Here is a 19,042-nt window from a genome sequence, read left to right as displayed (position 1 = left end):
AACGGTTTAGGCGGTCGGTTAATCGGTTTTGGTTAAGATTAAGCCTTAAAATGGGCCTTCTGGCCCTTCTTAATTTGGGCCTCATTTTTTAATGGGTCAAAAAGACTCAAAAATAAAAATAATTTTAAGGCCTATATCAATATGCTTTATTTTTTAGACTTTTAGTATTTGGCTATTTGCCACTTGCCAACAAGCCCAACCAACAGGGCCACTGGGCAGTATGGGCCAGCAGGCCCAACACGGCAACACCACCACACCTGACACTAGTTCACTGTCCAGTGTGTCCACAGTCCACCAGTCAACTTCATAAGCCTATGCCAGTGGCCCAATTAGCCCATAAGCCCAATCAAAATTTCAATTGAAAATCAAAATTATTTTCTTAATTTCTTATACCTTGAGTCATTTTTACTATTTTACATAATTTTTTTTTTTAAAAAAAAAACAATAATATATAAAAGAAAAAACTGGAAAAGTGGTCCAATGGCAGACTGGTAGTGGTCCCGGTGACTGCAAATGTGAAACACTGAAAATTTGAAAATAATTTTCGATATAGGCGGTCAGTTAATTTTTGGTTCGGGCCGGTTCGGAAATTCGGTTAACCGCTTAACCGACCGCCTACCGAACCGACCAATTTTCGGTAAAAAGATTCTCTTCCAACTACCGAACCGAACTTTGTCGATTAAGTTGGTAGGCGGTCAATTTCGGTTCGGTAAACGGTCAGTAGGCGATAATCGGTTAATCTGCACACCCCTAGTGCACAGAGTGTTAACAAAAATAATAGCAATGCGGAATTTAAACAACATAAGATTTTTGTTAACGAAGTGGAAATTCAATATGAGAAAAACCACTCTGGGGCAGCCAAACCCAGGATATCCACTATTCTGAAGACAAAGCTAGTTACAAAGTAGTAACACTCACATACCCCTAATGCAGTGGTCGTACCTTGCACTCTAACGTGTAGCCCAACACAAACGCCTCCCAACCAGGTCTCTTACCTGAAGGGGTTTTCAATGGAATTATTTACCTTAAGGTCAACCCCTAAGATAGACTTCAAATAAGCGCAGCAACAGCACACACAGCAACGGCTTTAGAGAGACCAACTCAGCTCAATAATCTTCACAATATAGCTTTCTAAGTACTAATGGAATTCAATACCGAATTCTTGCTGTTCTCAAACCTAGGGACCTCTATTTATAGGCTGAGGGTTCAAATGAGCGGCTGGCTTGATAAACATAGGCGCCATCCGAATGGTAGTCATAGGGCGTCCAGACGAACAACTGTACGATCGGCTTTCCAAAAATTTTGCTGAAATTCTTTCCTGATTTGAGCCGCATCCGAACGATGGTGCCATGTCTTCCGGACGATCGCACTTCCGCTGCAAGTAATTTTCATACCAAGGCTTCGCGCGTCTAGACCAAGGGGATGGTCGTCCAGACGGTTGATCTGATGCACGCAATTTCCATATCTGATGCACGCACGTTCGGACCATGCTGACTGGCGTCCGGAAGTCTGGATTTTGAATGCGATACTTGCTTTATGGATGAGTGCGTCCGAACGGGAATCTACGTCGTCCGGACGGTTGCAGCAATCTTCCCATAACTATGTTTTGGAAAGAAATCCTGAAGCTTGTCGAGCACTGAGAGTCGTTCGGACGTGTTGCTGAAACGTCCTGACGAATGCAAGTTGGAGCAGATTCGAAGCTTCTCGACACAGAGGAAGGTCCAGACGGAAAGTTCTCGTCTTCCGGACGGATGATGCTTTGGACAGTTGGGCGTCCGGACGGTATGACATGTTGTCCGGGCAGCTGGCAGTGAACCGAATTTTTTAACTTGCAAACTGTGCAGAATCTTCTAGAAGCATTCTGAATAGCGGAATCCTTGTTTGAAGGCATCATTACAAAGAAGTGATTTTGTCCAACAGAATATGGTCAATTAAAAACTAACAAATTAGTTATGGGATAAAATACAAACATGTATATATAGTATGTACACAAGTTAATGTAAACCATAACCCTGCGTATGTTATATATAGCTTCAACCTAGGGTTATATTTTAATAAATAATATATGTACAATATTATGGATATAGCATTGCATGGAAGTAAATTGGCATATATTCTTAAAGGAATATATATGACACGGATGTAAACCCTAACCCTAATTAAATATATATATACTATATATAACACTAAACTAGGATTATGGTTCAATATATAAAATATACGGGAAAATGTACATATAACAAATTAAAGAAGTATTCATTTGTTAAAGTATAAGGTTTATATATATATATATATATATATATATATATGTAGGGTTAGGGTATATAAATTGTATATATACATTATGTACATAGTATTAACCCCCAAGTTGACATATATATTTTTTGAAGCATATATTTTATGTGTACGTAGTACACAAATTTAAACAACTATACGTGTATATATACTATATATAGCACTAAATTAGGGTTAGGGTTCAATATAAAAAATATACCGTTAACACATGTATATACTATACAATGACTTATACAAGATTTGTGTACTACACAACATATAGTTTTATATGTATACTACCTAGCCATACGTGTATATATATATATATACTATATATAGCACTAAACTAGGGTTAATGCTATATATACATTTTGGGGATAAATATATTTTATCCCCCAAAACTACCACAATTTCTCCGAATGCCCCTCCAAACTACCAATGCTTAGATTCTGGCCCCCCAAACTACTAGTTTCTGATTTTTTGGCCCCATCCGTTCATTTATGCCATCAATTCTAAACAGAAATCCAAAAATACCCCTCATACACTTTGAAATCCCCACGGTTAAGAGAGGGGTATTTTCGGGTTTTTGGCCAATTTCTGTTAGAATTGACGACATAAATAGACGGATGGAGCCAAAAAAACAGAAAGTGGTAGTTTGGGGGACCATAATCTAAGCATTGGTAGTTTGGGGGGCTAAAATATATTTAACCCTACATTTGTATATATATAGGGATAAATATATTTTAGCCCCTCAAACTACCACCCTTTCTCCGGATGGCCCCCCCAACTACCACTTTCTGATTTTTTAGCCCTATCCATCCATTTATGCCGTCAATTCTAAACAGAAATTCGAAAATACCCCTCCTACACTTTGAAATTCCCACGGTTAAGGGAGTGGTATTTTCGGGGTTTTGGCCAATTTATGTTAGAATTGACAGCATAAATAGACGGATGGGGCCAAAAAATAAGAAAATGGTAGTTTGGGGGGCCAGAATCTAAGTATTGATAGTTTGGGGGACCATCCGAAAAAATGATGGTAGTTTGGGGGGCTAAAATATATTTAACCCATATATATATTAAAAAAAATATGTATATAGTATATATTAATTAAAATAAGTATATATTCTTAATGTAGATATACCATATATATCTATATTGTATACATTACACAAATATAAACTTTAGACTAGCCATATGTATATATGCATGCTATATAAATACTAAACTAGAGTTAATTAAAATTCAAATCATAGAATATACCAAAATATGTATGTAGTATTAATTGAAAGTTGTATTTATTTTTTAAAACATTTATTTTACATGTAAATATCTATTTTATCAAACACCAAAATAAAATAAAATAAAAATTACAACAGTTAGCCACGTGTACACATGACACGTGGCCATTTAGTGACGTGGGATTAACCCACATGGCTATACGGCCACATGGTTCTTGAACATGTGGCCAGTCGGCCACGTGGTCTAATCCATGTGGCTGATTGTGACCATGTGTAATTAGTACACGTAGCCACATGGTCGGGTCCCATATTTTCACGTGGCCATGTCGCCATATGCATTAATCCACGTGGCCATGTGGCCACATGCATTAATCCACGTGGCTATATTGCCACGTGCTCAAATTACACGTGGCCATATTGCCATGTGTACTAATTACATGTGGCCAGATGGCCACTTGGTCATTTCTGTTACTTATCACCACGTGGTCATAAAGACACATGGCAATCTGGCCACGTGGCTACAGTAACAGCTATTGTAGCCACGTGGCGATTTTCCTAAATTTTTGTAGTGTGTGATCAATCACACGTCCAATGATGATTTTAAAAGTCACCTCATTTTTTTATGAACACTTGATGGACACTTAAAGTACATATAGAATTACTCCCTAGATTCGGAGCCGCAGAAGCTTTAATTAGCAACTTTCCAAGCCACGATTTTATACAAAGATATAGGTCTACATAATATTCTTTTGGAAGGTGATGCGCTGGCCAAGTGCTTAAAGGTGTGACTTCAAAAGTTTGTAATTTGAGTAGATTTGGACAAAAAGTAGAAGATACTCGCATAGTTTTAAATTCGCTTTCTAATTAGCAGATTCTCTGTATTAATAGAATAGCTAATTAATAATGCGACGCATGCATGGTTTAGTTAAGGCTGCTATTAAACATATTATAGATCAAGTTTGGATGGAAAAAATTTCTGATTATATTTGTGATATTGTTTTGTTAGAACAATTTGTTCTATTTTACTAATCGGTTAATAAAAGTGTTACAACTTTATTTTAAAAGAAAAAAGGAAGAAGGAAGAATAGGGTATATATAGCTGTATTTTTATTTCTGTAGCTGTCGCACTTAAGTATTACACAACATCACAAAGAAAATTCATCACTTAACCACCTTATTTTTATTTAAAACTCTCAATTACATCCTAACACGTGTAGGTAAATTGTAAAATAAACTTCTTTTTTATTTATGTGGGACTTATCAAACACATTACACGTTCAGGAATAATTGTATTTTTACTTCTACCGCATGCACTTATTTTCATGTTCCCAACGATAGTGAAGGAGTATATATATATTGAGTACTTATTTTTTGAACTCCAGCACCCAATAACCACAAGCAGAGCACGCAACTCGGGACTGTGAAAACCCAGCTGCTATTGCCAAGGCCTTGAACTCATTCTCCGTCCTCTCCTTTCCTCCAAGCTTACAAAACATAAGATTGTCATACTGGGAAGCAAACCTACCCAAGAGGGTTGTCTCAGGAGCCACAGGCACAAATGGATCAATCACAATTACCTTTCCCTTCTCCGGCACCGCTTTGTAGCAATTCCTTAGTATTTTCAAGCATTCCTCATCTTCCCAGTTATGAATTATTTGCTGTCATAATTACATCCATAGCTAGAGAAGTTACAAAATGAATTTTAATTTCATTACTGATCTACGTGCCTAATTAACCAGCTTCATGCATATAGGTTTAGATTCCGAACAAAGTTTTCACAGAAAATTCTCCCAACTCAAATATATATATTAAACTGATCATATATGTTCAAAAGTCCACTCAATTCAAAGGAAAACGTTGAGCAGGCCGGCTCCACAGAAAGAAGAAACTCACCTTCAACATTATGGCACCGCCTTTTGGAATTTCTTCAAACATATTGCCCGCAAAGTGCTCTATGCCTGCATGTGATAGAAATTTGGTTATTGATTTAGGAGTGAGCTACGAATTTGGTTGAAGCCACTATATATATATATATATAGAATAAATCATGACTCATGCTCTATATATAAGGAAAAAATTTCTCAATTATTTGTGCAATTGAAAGCTAGCTTCTAAGTTAATTTAATAATGTAATATATATATATATACACGCACCATTATAAGATGGGGCATTCCTTAATACTTCAGACACATCGAAGTTAATGCCCTTAATGGAAGGGTACTGAGAGATGATCAAGTTGAGGGTAGTGCCGATTCCACCACCAACATCAACTAACGATGATAAGCCCTCAAAACCCTTGTATTTTTTGAGAATTTGTTTCGTGATAAGGGCGGAGTGTTGAGCCATTGCCTCAACAAGAGCCTCTCCGAATGTAGGATCTTTTACGCTGCTGTACTGATAGAGCGACATTCCATGGGCTTTCTCGAATGTAAAGCCACCTTCAAGCACCGCGTCCTTCAAGTGGAAACTAACAAGAGATCGACCCACAAAAAAATCATTCATTAATTTTGCCTGTACCGTACCATGCATTGAACTATATATATATAAGCAAACCCCAATATATTACACGTACGTACCCCATATTCGTGATAGGCTGGCGGCGAGAGAAGAGTGAAAACGGGGCGAGTGACCCTCCATCCACGCTTCTAATAAAACACTTCCCGGCAAGCGTGAGGCCGTAACGTCTCTGAACCTTGCCATCCTCGAGAGTGTGGACAGAGCAAGTGAGAAGAGAGTAGCTAGCAAGGAGATGCAGCATGCGGTCAAGTATAAATGGCGCATCAGGATTGCGGCCGGTTGGAAGTTGAGAAGCGATAGCATAGGGCGGGAGTTGCGCATCGGGGCCTGCTTTGTTAATGATCTCAAGCACGTTGAGCTCTATGCAGGCATTCAACACCATTGGTAAAATGAAAGAGCTACTTAACACGCCAGCATACGTGATTGCTTCGTCTTCTTCCTCAATCCTGTGCTTATGATCGTGACTTGTCTGCTTTCCCGTACACTCCATTCTCGATCACTCGATATATATTCTTAGATTTATTTGTAGAGAATATTGAAAAAGAGTTGGACAACAAGACAAAAAAATAGCACGTCTCTTAGCTTATTTATAAGCAGGGGATCCCATGTACGCACGTCGTATTATCTACGATTTTTGTTTATATAAAAAAAAAAAAAAAAAAAAAAAACTTTTCTTGGGTGAAAAAAGACTTTTCTTCATCTACTATTATAAAGACTAACTTTCTATATATATATATATATATATATAGTTCAATTTATTTATTTATTTATTTTTTTTTAGGGATGAAAACTTTTCTTGGGTGAAAAAAATTCTCCTTGTTGGGGCCTTATAAGGCCATAATATATATAGAAAAAAAAAAATTACAAAATTTTCTAAAAAATTACTAGACTTTCTAAAAAAATTACAAGACTTTCTAAAAATTACAAGATTTTGTAAACTCCACAAGATATGCCGCAAGAGAAATTATTATTGTACAACTCTTATACAAGTTAACCCGTGGCCTACTAGGCTATTACACCCTTGCAATAAGGGTAGTGATTGGGGGGAGACCATTGACCAGCTCCCTCTCCCCTTTTATATTAAAAAACCCACTTTTAATCCACTTTTTGTTTTTTATATTATTTTATTCCTTCTTTTGAATTAAAAGAGGGTTTTTTAATATAAAGGGGGAGGGAGCCGGTCAATGGTCTCCCCCCCCCAATCACTACCCTTGCAATAATACCATAAGGACATGAATCCCTAACGATGGAAGTTAGGTATATAACCTGTGGCCTACTAGGCTATTACACCCTTGCAATAATACCATAAGGACGTGAATTCCTAACAATGTAAGTTAGGTATATAACCCGTGGCCTACTAGGCTATTACACCCTTGCAATAATACCATAAAGACATGAATACCTAACAATGTAAGTTAGGTATACATATTTATGAGTAGAGTGCACAAATTTCACCTTAATTGTACCATATTAATAGGCAAGGAGTTCTAATTACATTTGTTTGGGTTTGAGATTTTAAAATTTTCGATTTAAAAATAACAATTTTAAAATGTATCATTTTAAAAAGCAGTTAAACGTTTAGCAAATTTACAGTTTGGTCTTTTAAAATCATAAGTTTAACTTATAAAATTTTTCGTTTTAATAAAAACATTTACTTACCTATGTTTTGAAAAAATAATTTTTTACATTTTCAAATCACAATTTTTTAAAATATAATTTTTAAATGATTCATTTTTTACAATTTAATTTAAAATGACATTTTTTACCTATAAAGTCGTAACACCAAACATACCCTTAATTAATTAGCTTGGTCGAAAGAGAAGTGACCGCATCTACCTACTGTACGGTGACAATAGTACCTTCCCTATCGGTACTACGTACGTACAAGATATTCTTGAAGTTGAGGGAACCGAGGATTCCATATAAGAGGCTTGGAAAATTATCACCACAATCAATTTAAACGTGTTTTGTGACATTCTTTTACATATATTTGTTTTTTAAATAAAAATTTATTATTGGATTTGTAAAATTTACATATAATTTTATAAATTTAATAGTTTATTTACGCATCTAGTATAAAAATAATAATAATAAAATAAGACCAAACTTATCGAATCAAACGTATCAGTTCAATCATGAACAGCACCTACTTTCGGTATGAGATATAAGATGTGATACATCGCCACACTAAGGCACAACTCTTGATCACCTTTGCTCACGTTGCAACTTTTATTTTTACTTTCTTTATTTTTGGATGTGTTATTTCTACATCACATTACCACATATCAACTCTACACCAAGACACATTGAGGTTTTAATGTGGTAAAAAGTTAATAAAATATTATTTAATTAAGACCCTCACTTAATAATTGTACAATAAATGTTATTTCCAAAACAAATTTTAAGACTTTAATATGGTAAAAATTTAATAAATAGTTTCTAACTAAAGCTCTCAATCATTGTAAATGTAATTACAAATTGAAAGTCTCATTATTCACATTCAGGAAAAAAAAAAAAAAAAAAAAAAAAAAAAAAAAAGGGCAAGCATATTCATTGTTTCTCAACCGGCTTTAGAGAAAAAACTCAAAAAAAAACTTATCTAATAGTAGGAGGGAAGATCCCTCTTCCATTTCTCTTTCTACTCCCCGCTCCTACCCTCATTTTCTTATTCTAATTTTTTATTTTATTTACAAGTGTTCTCCAATCAGATCAGCAATTTTGGCTTATCCATTGTGTATCTACCTCTGTATTGTGCCGTTCATCTCCTCCATGGCCACTGCTGTTGTTTGCTGATTGTATTTTTGCTTTGAATGAGAGTTTTCTTCTCCATAGATCTGTCATAATGGACGATATATAGGACGGAGGTTAGTTAGGTGTGAGAGGTTATTCCTCACGGTCTGGATAGTTCTGTGTGAGAAGTTATCTCTCACGGCCTAAATAGTTTGATGTGAGATATTATCTCTCACGGCCTGCATTATAATGGAAGTTGTTAGAATTTTGATAAAGAGCTTACCTTATGAGACCATAAATTATGAAAAAAGTTTTAGTGTATATGAGAGAACAAACCGTGATCAAAATGGATACAGCACAACTTATTGGGCAGATGAATCCTGATCTACCTAGAGGAAGATAACCATCATCAGAATGGATTCCAAAAATTCATGTTTTCTTAATCATAGATTATTTAAAAATTGCCTTCCAACTTCTAATTATATTTGGGGTGCAATAGGTTCTTTTTAGATTGTTCATTTTAAATGAACGGTTCACATCATGACAACAATACGTAAATAAATAATTCTAGTTAGGTGGTTCGAGGTGGGTCGTTCAGGCATGGCTGAATTGGCCTTTTGAGGGTTAGGGTAGCCAAACCACTCCCTTTTCGCACCAAACCACCCAACTCACTTTCTTTTGTTATTTACATTGCTAGCACAAACTGGCTAAGAAGTGAGTAATTCTATAAGTCATTCTTTTATTACTTTTGTGTCCCTTTAAGAATGATGTGAGTTTTAAAATTATCACTTGATCAAAATTTATTAGTGATCAATCACAAGTTCAATGGTGATTTTAAAAGTTACGTCATTTTTAGAGAGACGTACACAAGTATGACAAAAGTGTGACTTTTAACATTACTCCAAACTAGACTATTCATTTAAAATGAACTCTCTAAAAAAAAAAAAAAAAAACTTATTGCACCCCATGCAATATTATTGATTTTTTTTTTGTTTCTTTTGAATAACAATATTATTGGGGAAATGATTTGTGGCCCACCCCCCACTTTTTATTAAACAAACATTTTTTAATGCAAAAGTGTCCTTTAATGTAATATCAAAGAACACTTTTTAATTAAAAAGTGTTTGTTTAATAAAGAGAGGGGGTATCAGGGCTAATATTACTGATCTAAATTCCTAACAATGTAAGTTAGGTATACACAATAATATGAAAAGTGAGCCAACTACCAACCTTCCTCGCACAACGTTGGTCGATTGATTGTGCGCCGTGGAATTCATACATTTAATTTGGCTAACAAAATTAGGACAAAATTAATGTTTGGCTAAATAGTCCATTGATTTATGAATAATGATTCAATGCCACCTAAATATACAACTTTTCACCACCTTGCCTATGTGGCAAGATGATCCCCCACTATTTTTTGAGTTTTTTTACTTTTTAAAAATAAATTAAAGTGGGGGACCACCTTGCCACATAGACAAGGTGATGAAAAATTGTATATTTAGGTGGTAGTGAATCGCTACTCTTAATTTATAGTAGCTGGGGTCCATTCGGTGGAATTTTTGTCCATTCCATGGCACTTAACGGAGATTTGCTCTCAAGGGCACGTTGCCAGTAGCTTAGGTGGGGATTTAATGAATTGAATGATTGTATTTTGATTTTTGTGCTGGGTTGACAAGGCCATCCAACGAATTTATTCTTCGTAATATATGAAGGTGAGTCATTCTACGTGTATATTAAGTGTCCATAAAAAAATAAAGTGACTTTTAAAATTATCATTGGATTAAAATTATCATTTAATCAAATCACACGCCTAATGATAATTTTAAAAGTCATTTGATAGACATGTAAAATTACTTTACAAAAAACGTATTATTCATACAAAAAATGCTTATTTGTATTTTGGCATCCATCCTGCGTACATCTATGCTGAGTTTAGCATACTCTATCCTCTATTAATTCAGAATGCAAAGAAGCAGTTCTCCGGTTGCACTGCTCCTATGTGAGAATATACAGTCAAACAAAAGTGAGCCCAACAATGTTTAAGTGCGAGAAAGGAGAGGAAAGGAAATCAAAGCAAGAGGACAAATATGGTGTAGCCAAAGGGAGCCTCACAATGTTAAAAACGTTTCACATTTCACGGTGCATAGACAATTTATATTCCTTCATTTTTTCTGCTGATCTTTAACAAAGAAGAGGGTTTTGTAGGCTCCTGACAAGTAACATAAAACATCTATAAATCTGACTTTCAGTAACCTTGATCCTGATATGAACATGAAACAAGGTATGATTATCTGGTATTTTCACTGCCACTAAATGGTGCTTGCTTTTGGTTCAAACAGACATGGATGGCCTTGGCTGATGCTATGGCAGAGTCTCCTCTCTTGACTATTTTCTCCAGCTCTCCAACCTTCACTGACAGCAACCTGACATTTGAGTTGGTTGACTGGACCAGTTTGTTTGCAGTTTCCAGAGCAGACCATAACTAGTGGGAAAGGTTAGCAACATGGTCAGAATAAAGAAAAACACTTTTTTCTCAAGGATAAAATAGAACAGCGTATACTACCCTTCAATACAGACGAATTTCACCTTTAGGGTTAGAGCCGTCCATGAGTGGTCTGTGCCAGAGAGCGCCTCATTCAAGCGGTCATAGTCTTCCTGAAGAAAGATCAATGGAATTAGATGCTTCCTGCTGTAGAATCTATATATACTGGACATGGTAAATAAAAATTGGGAAGGATTATTTCTGGTAGATTTGAAACTCTTACATTTCTGATCAGCAATCACTACGATTAACCTTACTTCAGAATCAACATGTGAAAAAATAAAACTTACAGGATCAAATTTGTAACACAAAGCATAGTTAGTCTACTCTGGAGTTACAAGTCATTCCAGGCAACACACAAAGCAAATTACTGTTTGTGACCCAATACTTCGAGGTATAAACCATAAATACTTCAGTTATTTATTAGATTCCCAGTTCTAATAATTAACTCAAAAGAACTACAAATAAGGATTGAAACTCCATTTTTTATTAGGAAAGTTTTATTTTGTCCCAATCGTGTCTAGCCATGTACTAACCATATCACGTAAGTATCATGTCTAGCTGTGTCCTAACCATATCACCTAAGTTATCATGTCATGTCTCAAAGGTATCCGACTTCAAATTTTAAGTTTTAATCATGGACGCATATTAGACATGTATCCAGACGTATCCATGACCGATACCGATGCCGAGCAGAACTAAAATTATTTTGACAACGTGTGATAGTAAGCAAAAACTGAATATTGAAGGTGAAAGGTAATTCAGGAAAAGAGAAATTAATGACTAGGGAAGACAATACCCTAAATGCCCCAAAGAAAACAAGAGAATAACTATGAGAATACTAGAATTCTTCTTCAAAGCAGAAGAAGTCAGGCTTAAATAGCTAAAGCAAACCGACTTTTTGCCCAAAACGGCAAGAGTCTAATTATTACATAAAATCAAACTGCTAATAAAAAGAAAGATTCTGCCAAAAATCTGGCAAAATCCGGAAATAAAATCCCTACTAAAACGAGAAAAGAAATATTTCATAAAATGGAAGAAAAAAAAAAAAACTTAAAATAGTGATTCAGAGGGGGGAAAAAAAGGTGTATTTTGGGTCCAAAAATGACGCTCACCGAAAGTAGCTAAGTGGGCACGGCATGTGCGCCAAAAATAGCTCTCTGAATTGGGGTCTTATGTACGATTTTGATACGTGTAGCCAAAATTATGCCCAATTTATTGCCTATTGCACGATATTGCCCCAATTATGCCTGATTTTGTCAATTATTGCCATTCTTACGTTGATATTCTCTGTCAAGATTTCAGCGCCATTAATTCAAAATTTGACAACTCAGCATCTAGCAATTCTCTTGCATAAATCTCCTCGGGTTGGAAAGAACTCTTCCTCAAGTTCACATTGTCTCTATCAGCATCAACAAAACAAGGAGCCAAGTGGTTCACCTTGAACATGTCAAAGGTCTTCAAATGACTTGGAAGAAGTAGCATGTACTCGTTGTCATTGATCTTCTACAAAACCTCACAAGGCCCCACCTTCCTCTCTCGCAACTTATTAGACTCACCGGTAGGAAAGTGATCACGTGTGAGTATAGCCCAAACCAAATCATCTACTTCAAAAGTTACCTTGTGTTTATGGCTGTCGAACAGTGCTTTATATTTGGCATTGCAATCTTCTATCGCTTTCTTCACTTGGTCATGAACTCTTCAGAAATAATTTGTCATCTCATCAACCTTAATGCTCAAACAACCAATACAACGATGGGTGCAAGATCTAGTACTCCTGATGAGTTCTGCCCATACACTATCTCAAAAGGACTTAGTTGAGAAGTTCAATTCTTGGACCCCAGCAACCTCTCATTGAAAACGGCAATTGGAAGCCCCTCTTGGCTCAGAACACCGCCAATGCCAACTTCAGATGCATGACGATTGACTTCAAAAATCTTCTCATAACACGCCCCTTTTTTCATCTTCTGCTTCCCAACTAGAAACTTGCTTCAGCCTCTTCAAGCCACTGGAAAGTTCGGCCTTTTAGACACTTCGTGTAGGGGCAATTAGGGTGCTGAAATTCCAGATGAATCGTCGGTAGAATGATGCCGGCCCGTAGAAACTCTAGACGTCGTGTAGACTCTTGGCCATAGGCCATTCTAGGATCGCTGCTACCTTTGATTGATCTGCATGAACACCATCAATAGACATTAAAAAACAAAGGAAAGCCATGTAAGCGGTTAGTGTAACGACCCACCCCCAATGACACAATACTGTCCGCTTTTGGCTCCCCATATCAGACTTCCCAGGAGGTCACCCATGGGATTGCTCTCGCAGCGGCTCGCTTAACTGCGGAGTTCTGATAGGTTCATTGCCATCACGGCTTTAAAACGCGTTGTGTCATAAATGGTGCATTTATACATATAAGCACATCCTCATTCCCAGACGATGTGGGACGTCACAATCACCCCCTCTTTGGACCCAGCGTCCCCGCTGGCGTCCCTCATTGGGCTTGTGCACGCTCCCACCATCTCAAGCTGGGCAATGGCTCTGATACCATTTGTAACGACCCACCCCCAATGACACAATACTGTCCGCTTTTGGCTCCCCATATCAGACTTCCCAGGAGGTCACCCATGGGATTGCTCTCACATCGGCTCGCTTAACTGCGGAGTTCTGATAGGTTCATTGCCATCACGGTTTTAAAACGCGTTGTGTCATAAATGGTGCATTTATACATATAAGCACATCCTCATTCCCAGATGATGTGGGACGTCACAGTTAGAAAAAGAACACTTCTTCCGGTTTATAAACAAGCACTCCTTCCTCAATGTTTCAAAAACCGATCTGAAGTGCTCCAAATGAGTGTCCTACAAAAGCCATATATGAGGAAGTCGTCAAAGTATACAACGATGAACTTCCCCCCTGTAAGGTTGTAACATCTAAGAACATTAAACAGTCCAAAAGGCATAACCATCCACTTGTACAGCCCATGTTGCATCTTGAACGCAATTTTTCACTCATCTCCAAGCCTGATTCTAATCTATTGATACCCGCTCTTGAGGTCAATTTTGGAGAAGACCTTAGAGCCCGCTAACTAATCTAGCATGTCCTCCGAACGAGGAATCGGGAATTTGTACTTCATTGTGATCTAATTGATGGCTCTACTGTCAACACACATGTGCCACGATCAATCCTACTTTGAAACCAAGAGAGCAAGAACAACACACGAACTCAAATTCTCTCAGATATATTCTCTCTCCAGTAACTCTTCGAACTCCTTCGAATTGAGGCGATAAGCTAGTCGGTTTGGAAAGCTTGAGCCCGACATGAAGTCAATGTGGTGTTGTAAATATCTCATGAGCGGCAAACCAAGGGTAGATCTTCCGGCATCAAATCATCAAACTCAGACAGCACCTCTTGCAACTCCAATGGCACATCATCATCTCCTCTGGCACCCTTTTCACATAGCATCAAAGCGCACACCACACCTTCTTCTACTTCCTCTAGGAACCAGGACATGGACAAGAGATTGATGCCCTTCTCGGTGGCTGGTACAGGAATGGAACCTTCTCTCTAAGGTGCTAACACAACCTTCAATCGGAATTGGTCCACGCCTACTATAGCTACGACCACCAGCCATGAAAACTTACGAAAAAACGATCCCAAAAAGACGCTAAGCTCTAATACTAATTGACGCTGAGCATAACTAAGATTGTTCTGATAGCGTGTGATTGTAAGCAGGAACTAAAGATTGAAGGTAAAAGATAATTCAGGAAGATAGAAAATTAACGAATATATAAGAGAAAACCCTAGTCGCCCCAAAGAAAACAGAGAATAACATTAAGAATTCTGGAATTCTTATTCAAATCGGAATGAATAACTAAGCTCACAAGTCGAGCTTAAATAGCTTAAGCAAACCAACTTTTTTCCAAAACGGCAAAAGTCTAATTATTACATAAAATCAAATCTGCAAATACGAATAAAGATTCTGCTAAAACCTAGCAAAATCCATAAATAAAATCCCTAATGGTAAAAAAAAAAACTTAAAATAGTGATTCAAAAGGGAACACAGTGAATTTTGGGGGTTGAAACCAACGCTCACCAAGTGTAGCTTTGTGGCCACGATGTGCGCGCGGAAAAGAGCTTTTTGTATTATGGTCTTATACACAATTCTGATACTTGTAGCCAAAGTTATGCCTGATTTACTGTCTATTGTGCGATTATGTCCTAATTATGCATGATTCCACCGATTCTTACTATTTTTGCAATGATTTTCTTTGTCAAGATATTTCAACTGCCAATAATTCAGAATCTGACAACTCGGCATCTGTTGATTCTCCTGCGTCAGATATGTGTCAGACATAAATACTATAGCCCTTTTGAAGTAGCCTGCTTCCTAGGTCAAAAGAAACTCTCTTCAAGTGCATAGACCACCATCAAGATTCTTGATTCATTTTACAATCTAAGCACATTAAGCAATCACAAATAAGTAAAAACTCGGATGAAATGTGCCATCCTACCAGTTCATTTTAGCTAAGTGCTACAGATGGCAAATGAAAATCTACTCAAGTTAGACCCTTTCACAACTCCGTGATGGTGGTCCCTACAGTTTACCTTAATATGACTACCATCTAAAGATATCAGTACTAAACAAGCTTTTCACCCAATTAGAACATAAATCGGGATACGGGTGTCGAAGTTATAGAAATGTTAGAAATAAATTGCCACAATTCCAAGCCAACTTTCAAAGCTGGAGGTCATTTACGACAATAATTTGTTACGTGCATAAGTAAAGTGGGATGAGAAACTAATAAGAAAGATAGATTTGTAGGATTTTTGAAGAATCCTAGATCTCCTATGAGCAATTAGAAGTGCTCTTGACTCTTACAAACACAATGTTTGAATTAATTCTATTTAAAAGAATACAATAAGAGTCTCACATGAAATAGGACTTCCATATGACTCACAACTCAACAACCTAACATGTTGTCAACAAGACTCCTAAAAGAGATAAATCTAATCCTACCCAAATAACAACATAAAAGAGATAAACATAAGAGCCCGTCACTAACACGTGACCAACTAGTATTCTAACAAAAACAAATAAACCCAATAACATAATGACCCAATAGAATAACACTACTGCACTACCAACAATACTGCACTGCACGTAACATAATTCTAGACCAGCTCTTCTTTTGACACCCACCAACTTAGCTTCTTCTTCTTTTTTTCTTTTTTTTTTAAGACCACTAGAAAGCAATTTGTCCTGAAACTACGAACCCCATATGACCAAGCTCAGAGTGCTTCCCTAAATTCCAGCCATTATTTTTTCAATTTTGCATCATAACCTTTAAAAGTTCCTTATACGTTAACCAATCTTCTGATTTATCGTTACCCATGTAACGTTGTAATTGGATTTCCCTAGCGTATAAGAGGAATCCTTTGTAATTGGAAAATTGGTTCGAGTTTCCTAATGGGCACTCCCTAAGATCTAGTATAAGCATAAACTTTGACAATTCAGGGGGGATGAATAAAGTTCACTAAAATTGCGAGCTAAACGAACGGCAATTCATTAATACAGTGAAATTGAACGGGAAGTGAACCTGGAAGAGCTTTGTGAGGTCCAAGGCTTGCGCTTGAGGGGTTTCTGGAAATGGAAGAGGAAGACAATGAGAGAGGGGTTTCATGGTGGTGTGGAGGTGCATCGCCGTCTGATTCTCCAAGATCGCTGAGCAGATCGCCAATGCATAGAAGCGGCCCTCCTATTCCTCTCATTTTTTATTAGGCGACTTGAGTTTTCCTTTTCGTGTTCCGGCAAATTAAAACCTTAGCTTAGCTGGGTAGCATTGGGCTTGAGCACGGCCGACATTGGAGGCTGGGGACAAGCGTGTTTCTCTTCAAAGTAAGGCCCATTAAAGGGTGCAAGATTTTTTATGCAATCAAGTATTTTGTCCCTTAGGTATAGAATTTTGAATTTCTTTCAAATTCACTTCTATTAAATTAATATATATTTAAAATAAATGTGATTTTAATTAAGGATATGTTCTCACACATGTCGTCTTAATAGACTTTTTTGCGTTGTATCAAACAGTAAAATACATTTTCAAGGTTCTATTTTAGTGTTACAATCAAACTAATAAATATGAGTAATTATTAAATTTTAGTTGTTTTTATTTACTCATTTTTTTCAATAAAATAATTATTTTACATATCAAACATGCCCTAAGTTTCAATTTGGAAGAAAATTTTATCAGTTACTTATTTTACATACAAAAGTTTATGACAACTAATATTATTATTTGATTCTTTTTGCTTTTTGCTTTTTTTTTTGTCAGGTCAAATAAGATAAGGAGAATAAAAAATCTGAGTATTTCCTTGATTAAATATCACGAGCGTAAAAATCCTTACATTCCAAAGTATAAAACTCAACAAAATCATAGCCACATAGTATGAATTTACATGGTCATAAATGCAAATAAAATTCTTATAATAAAATAAAAAAAAATATATAAAAATAAATAAAAAAGAAGGAGTAGAAGTAAGAAGGAAGGAGAACATAAAAATGCCTCTTAAAGTTACCATTAATTTGTGAGATTTAGAATTACTCATAAAATATTAAAAATGCGTTTCAAGCGATCGGACCGGGTCTTGGATCGAAGTTGAACTTGAACCAGAGAGCTTCTTTCTATTAGGTAACATGTATATTTTGTAAAGATAATGTTTGTAGATAGCATTTCTGCTAAACCTTCACGAGACTTCACTCGTCCACTAGGGTAGCCTAAGGGTTTAAAAGGCTTGTTGCATGTGCCAAATGCAATCGCGTTTCCCACAAAAGAGGATGTAGATTGTTGTTTATATTTTAATTTATAGTTGTAATGCTAGGGACTAGCATTATGTAAGTTTGGGGGTGTGATAAGTCTTGAATTATTTAATTCAAGACCCCTTAATTTGCATTTGTTAGACCTAGTTCATGTTGTATATATAACGTTTTATTGTAGTTTTGTGTTTTGTCTTATTTTCAGGTCTTAGTGGAAATCTAGTTCAAAACATTTGAATTAGACCTGGAAATACATCAAGGGCAATTTGGTCATTTCTAAAGTTCGAGGCTGATCCTGAAATCGTCCAAGGCATTTCAATCGATCGATTATTTGTACAGCCAATAATTCAATCGATCGACTTTCAGTCGATGGACAGATATAAACGGCGACCAGCTCTGTTTGTGCGGTTAGAATTGATCATTGATGAGTCCCTTGTAAATTAAAACTCTATATATATGAGATTAGGGTTTTAGGTTAGAACATGCATCTTTTGGGAATTTTGGATTTGCTCAGGTGTATCAACTTAATTTTCTTGCTTTTAAGTTTCTTTGATGCAACTCTCTGAACCTAAATCCAGAGAGCTTGTTCCTTTTGTATTTTCTTCCTTGTTCTTCAATTTTCTAGCTTAGTTTGCTTTTCTTTTTCTTTATTTTCTTGTAATCCGAATTGTAGAAGTTAAATATAGTTGTTGTTCTTCATTTCTTTCTTATTTCTTTACTGTTTTCCTTTAATTTCATGCTTTTAGCTTAATTCATGTCTAGCTAAATTCTATCTTATGGTTTGATCAAAATCCTCTCCAAAAACCATGTAGTGTTATTGAAGTTCTTAAGATTTTCTAGATATGTTTGATGATTGTTAAAGGCTAGAGGATCTCAAAACCCATGTTAAAATGTTTTGTTTTCAAGATTCCAATCTAATTATTCATGAAAAA

The 19,042-nt window shown here is 36.3% G+C and overlaps 1 protein-coding gene and 1 pseudogene across 1 annotated transcript; both read right to left on the bottom strand.

The window, feature by feature from the left end:
- Positions 1-4,730: 4,730 nt before the first annotated feature.
- Positions 4,731-6,573, bottom strand: LOC133854848 (caffeic acid 3-O-methyltransferase-like). The gene is made up of 4 exons (XM_062291144.1): positions 6,090-6,573; positions 5,667-5,980; positions 5,406-5,470; positions 4,731-5,170 (listed from the first exon to the last, which is right to left on the bottom strand). Exons 1-4 carry the CDS (start codon positions 6,518-6,520, stop codon positions 4,877-4,879), a joined length of 1,104 nt encoding a protein of 367 aa, XP_062147128.1. The 5' UTR covers positions 6,521-6,573; the 3' UTR covers positions 4,731-4,876.
- Positions 6,574-10,856: 4,283 nt separating this feature from the next.
- LOC133854435 (uncharacterized) lies at positions 10,857-17,096 on the bottom strand (annotated as a pseudogene).
- Between the last annotated feature and the right edge of the window lie 1,946 nt (positions 17,097-19,042).

The sequence above is a fragment of the Alnus glutinosa genome, chromosome 1 (genome assembly GCF_958979055.1).
Source record: "Alnus glutinosa chromosome 1, dhAlnGlut1.1, whole genome shotgun sequence".
In the NCBI taxonomy this organism is placed as follows: domain Eukaryota; kingdom Viridiplantae; phylum Streptophyta; class Magnoliopsida; order Fagales; family Betulaceae; genus Alnus; species Alnus glutinosa.
Note: the sequence above shows the minus strand (reverse complement) of the source record. Positions and strands in the feature narration are given on the sequence as shown.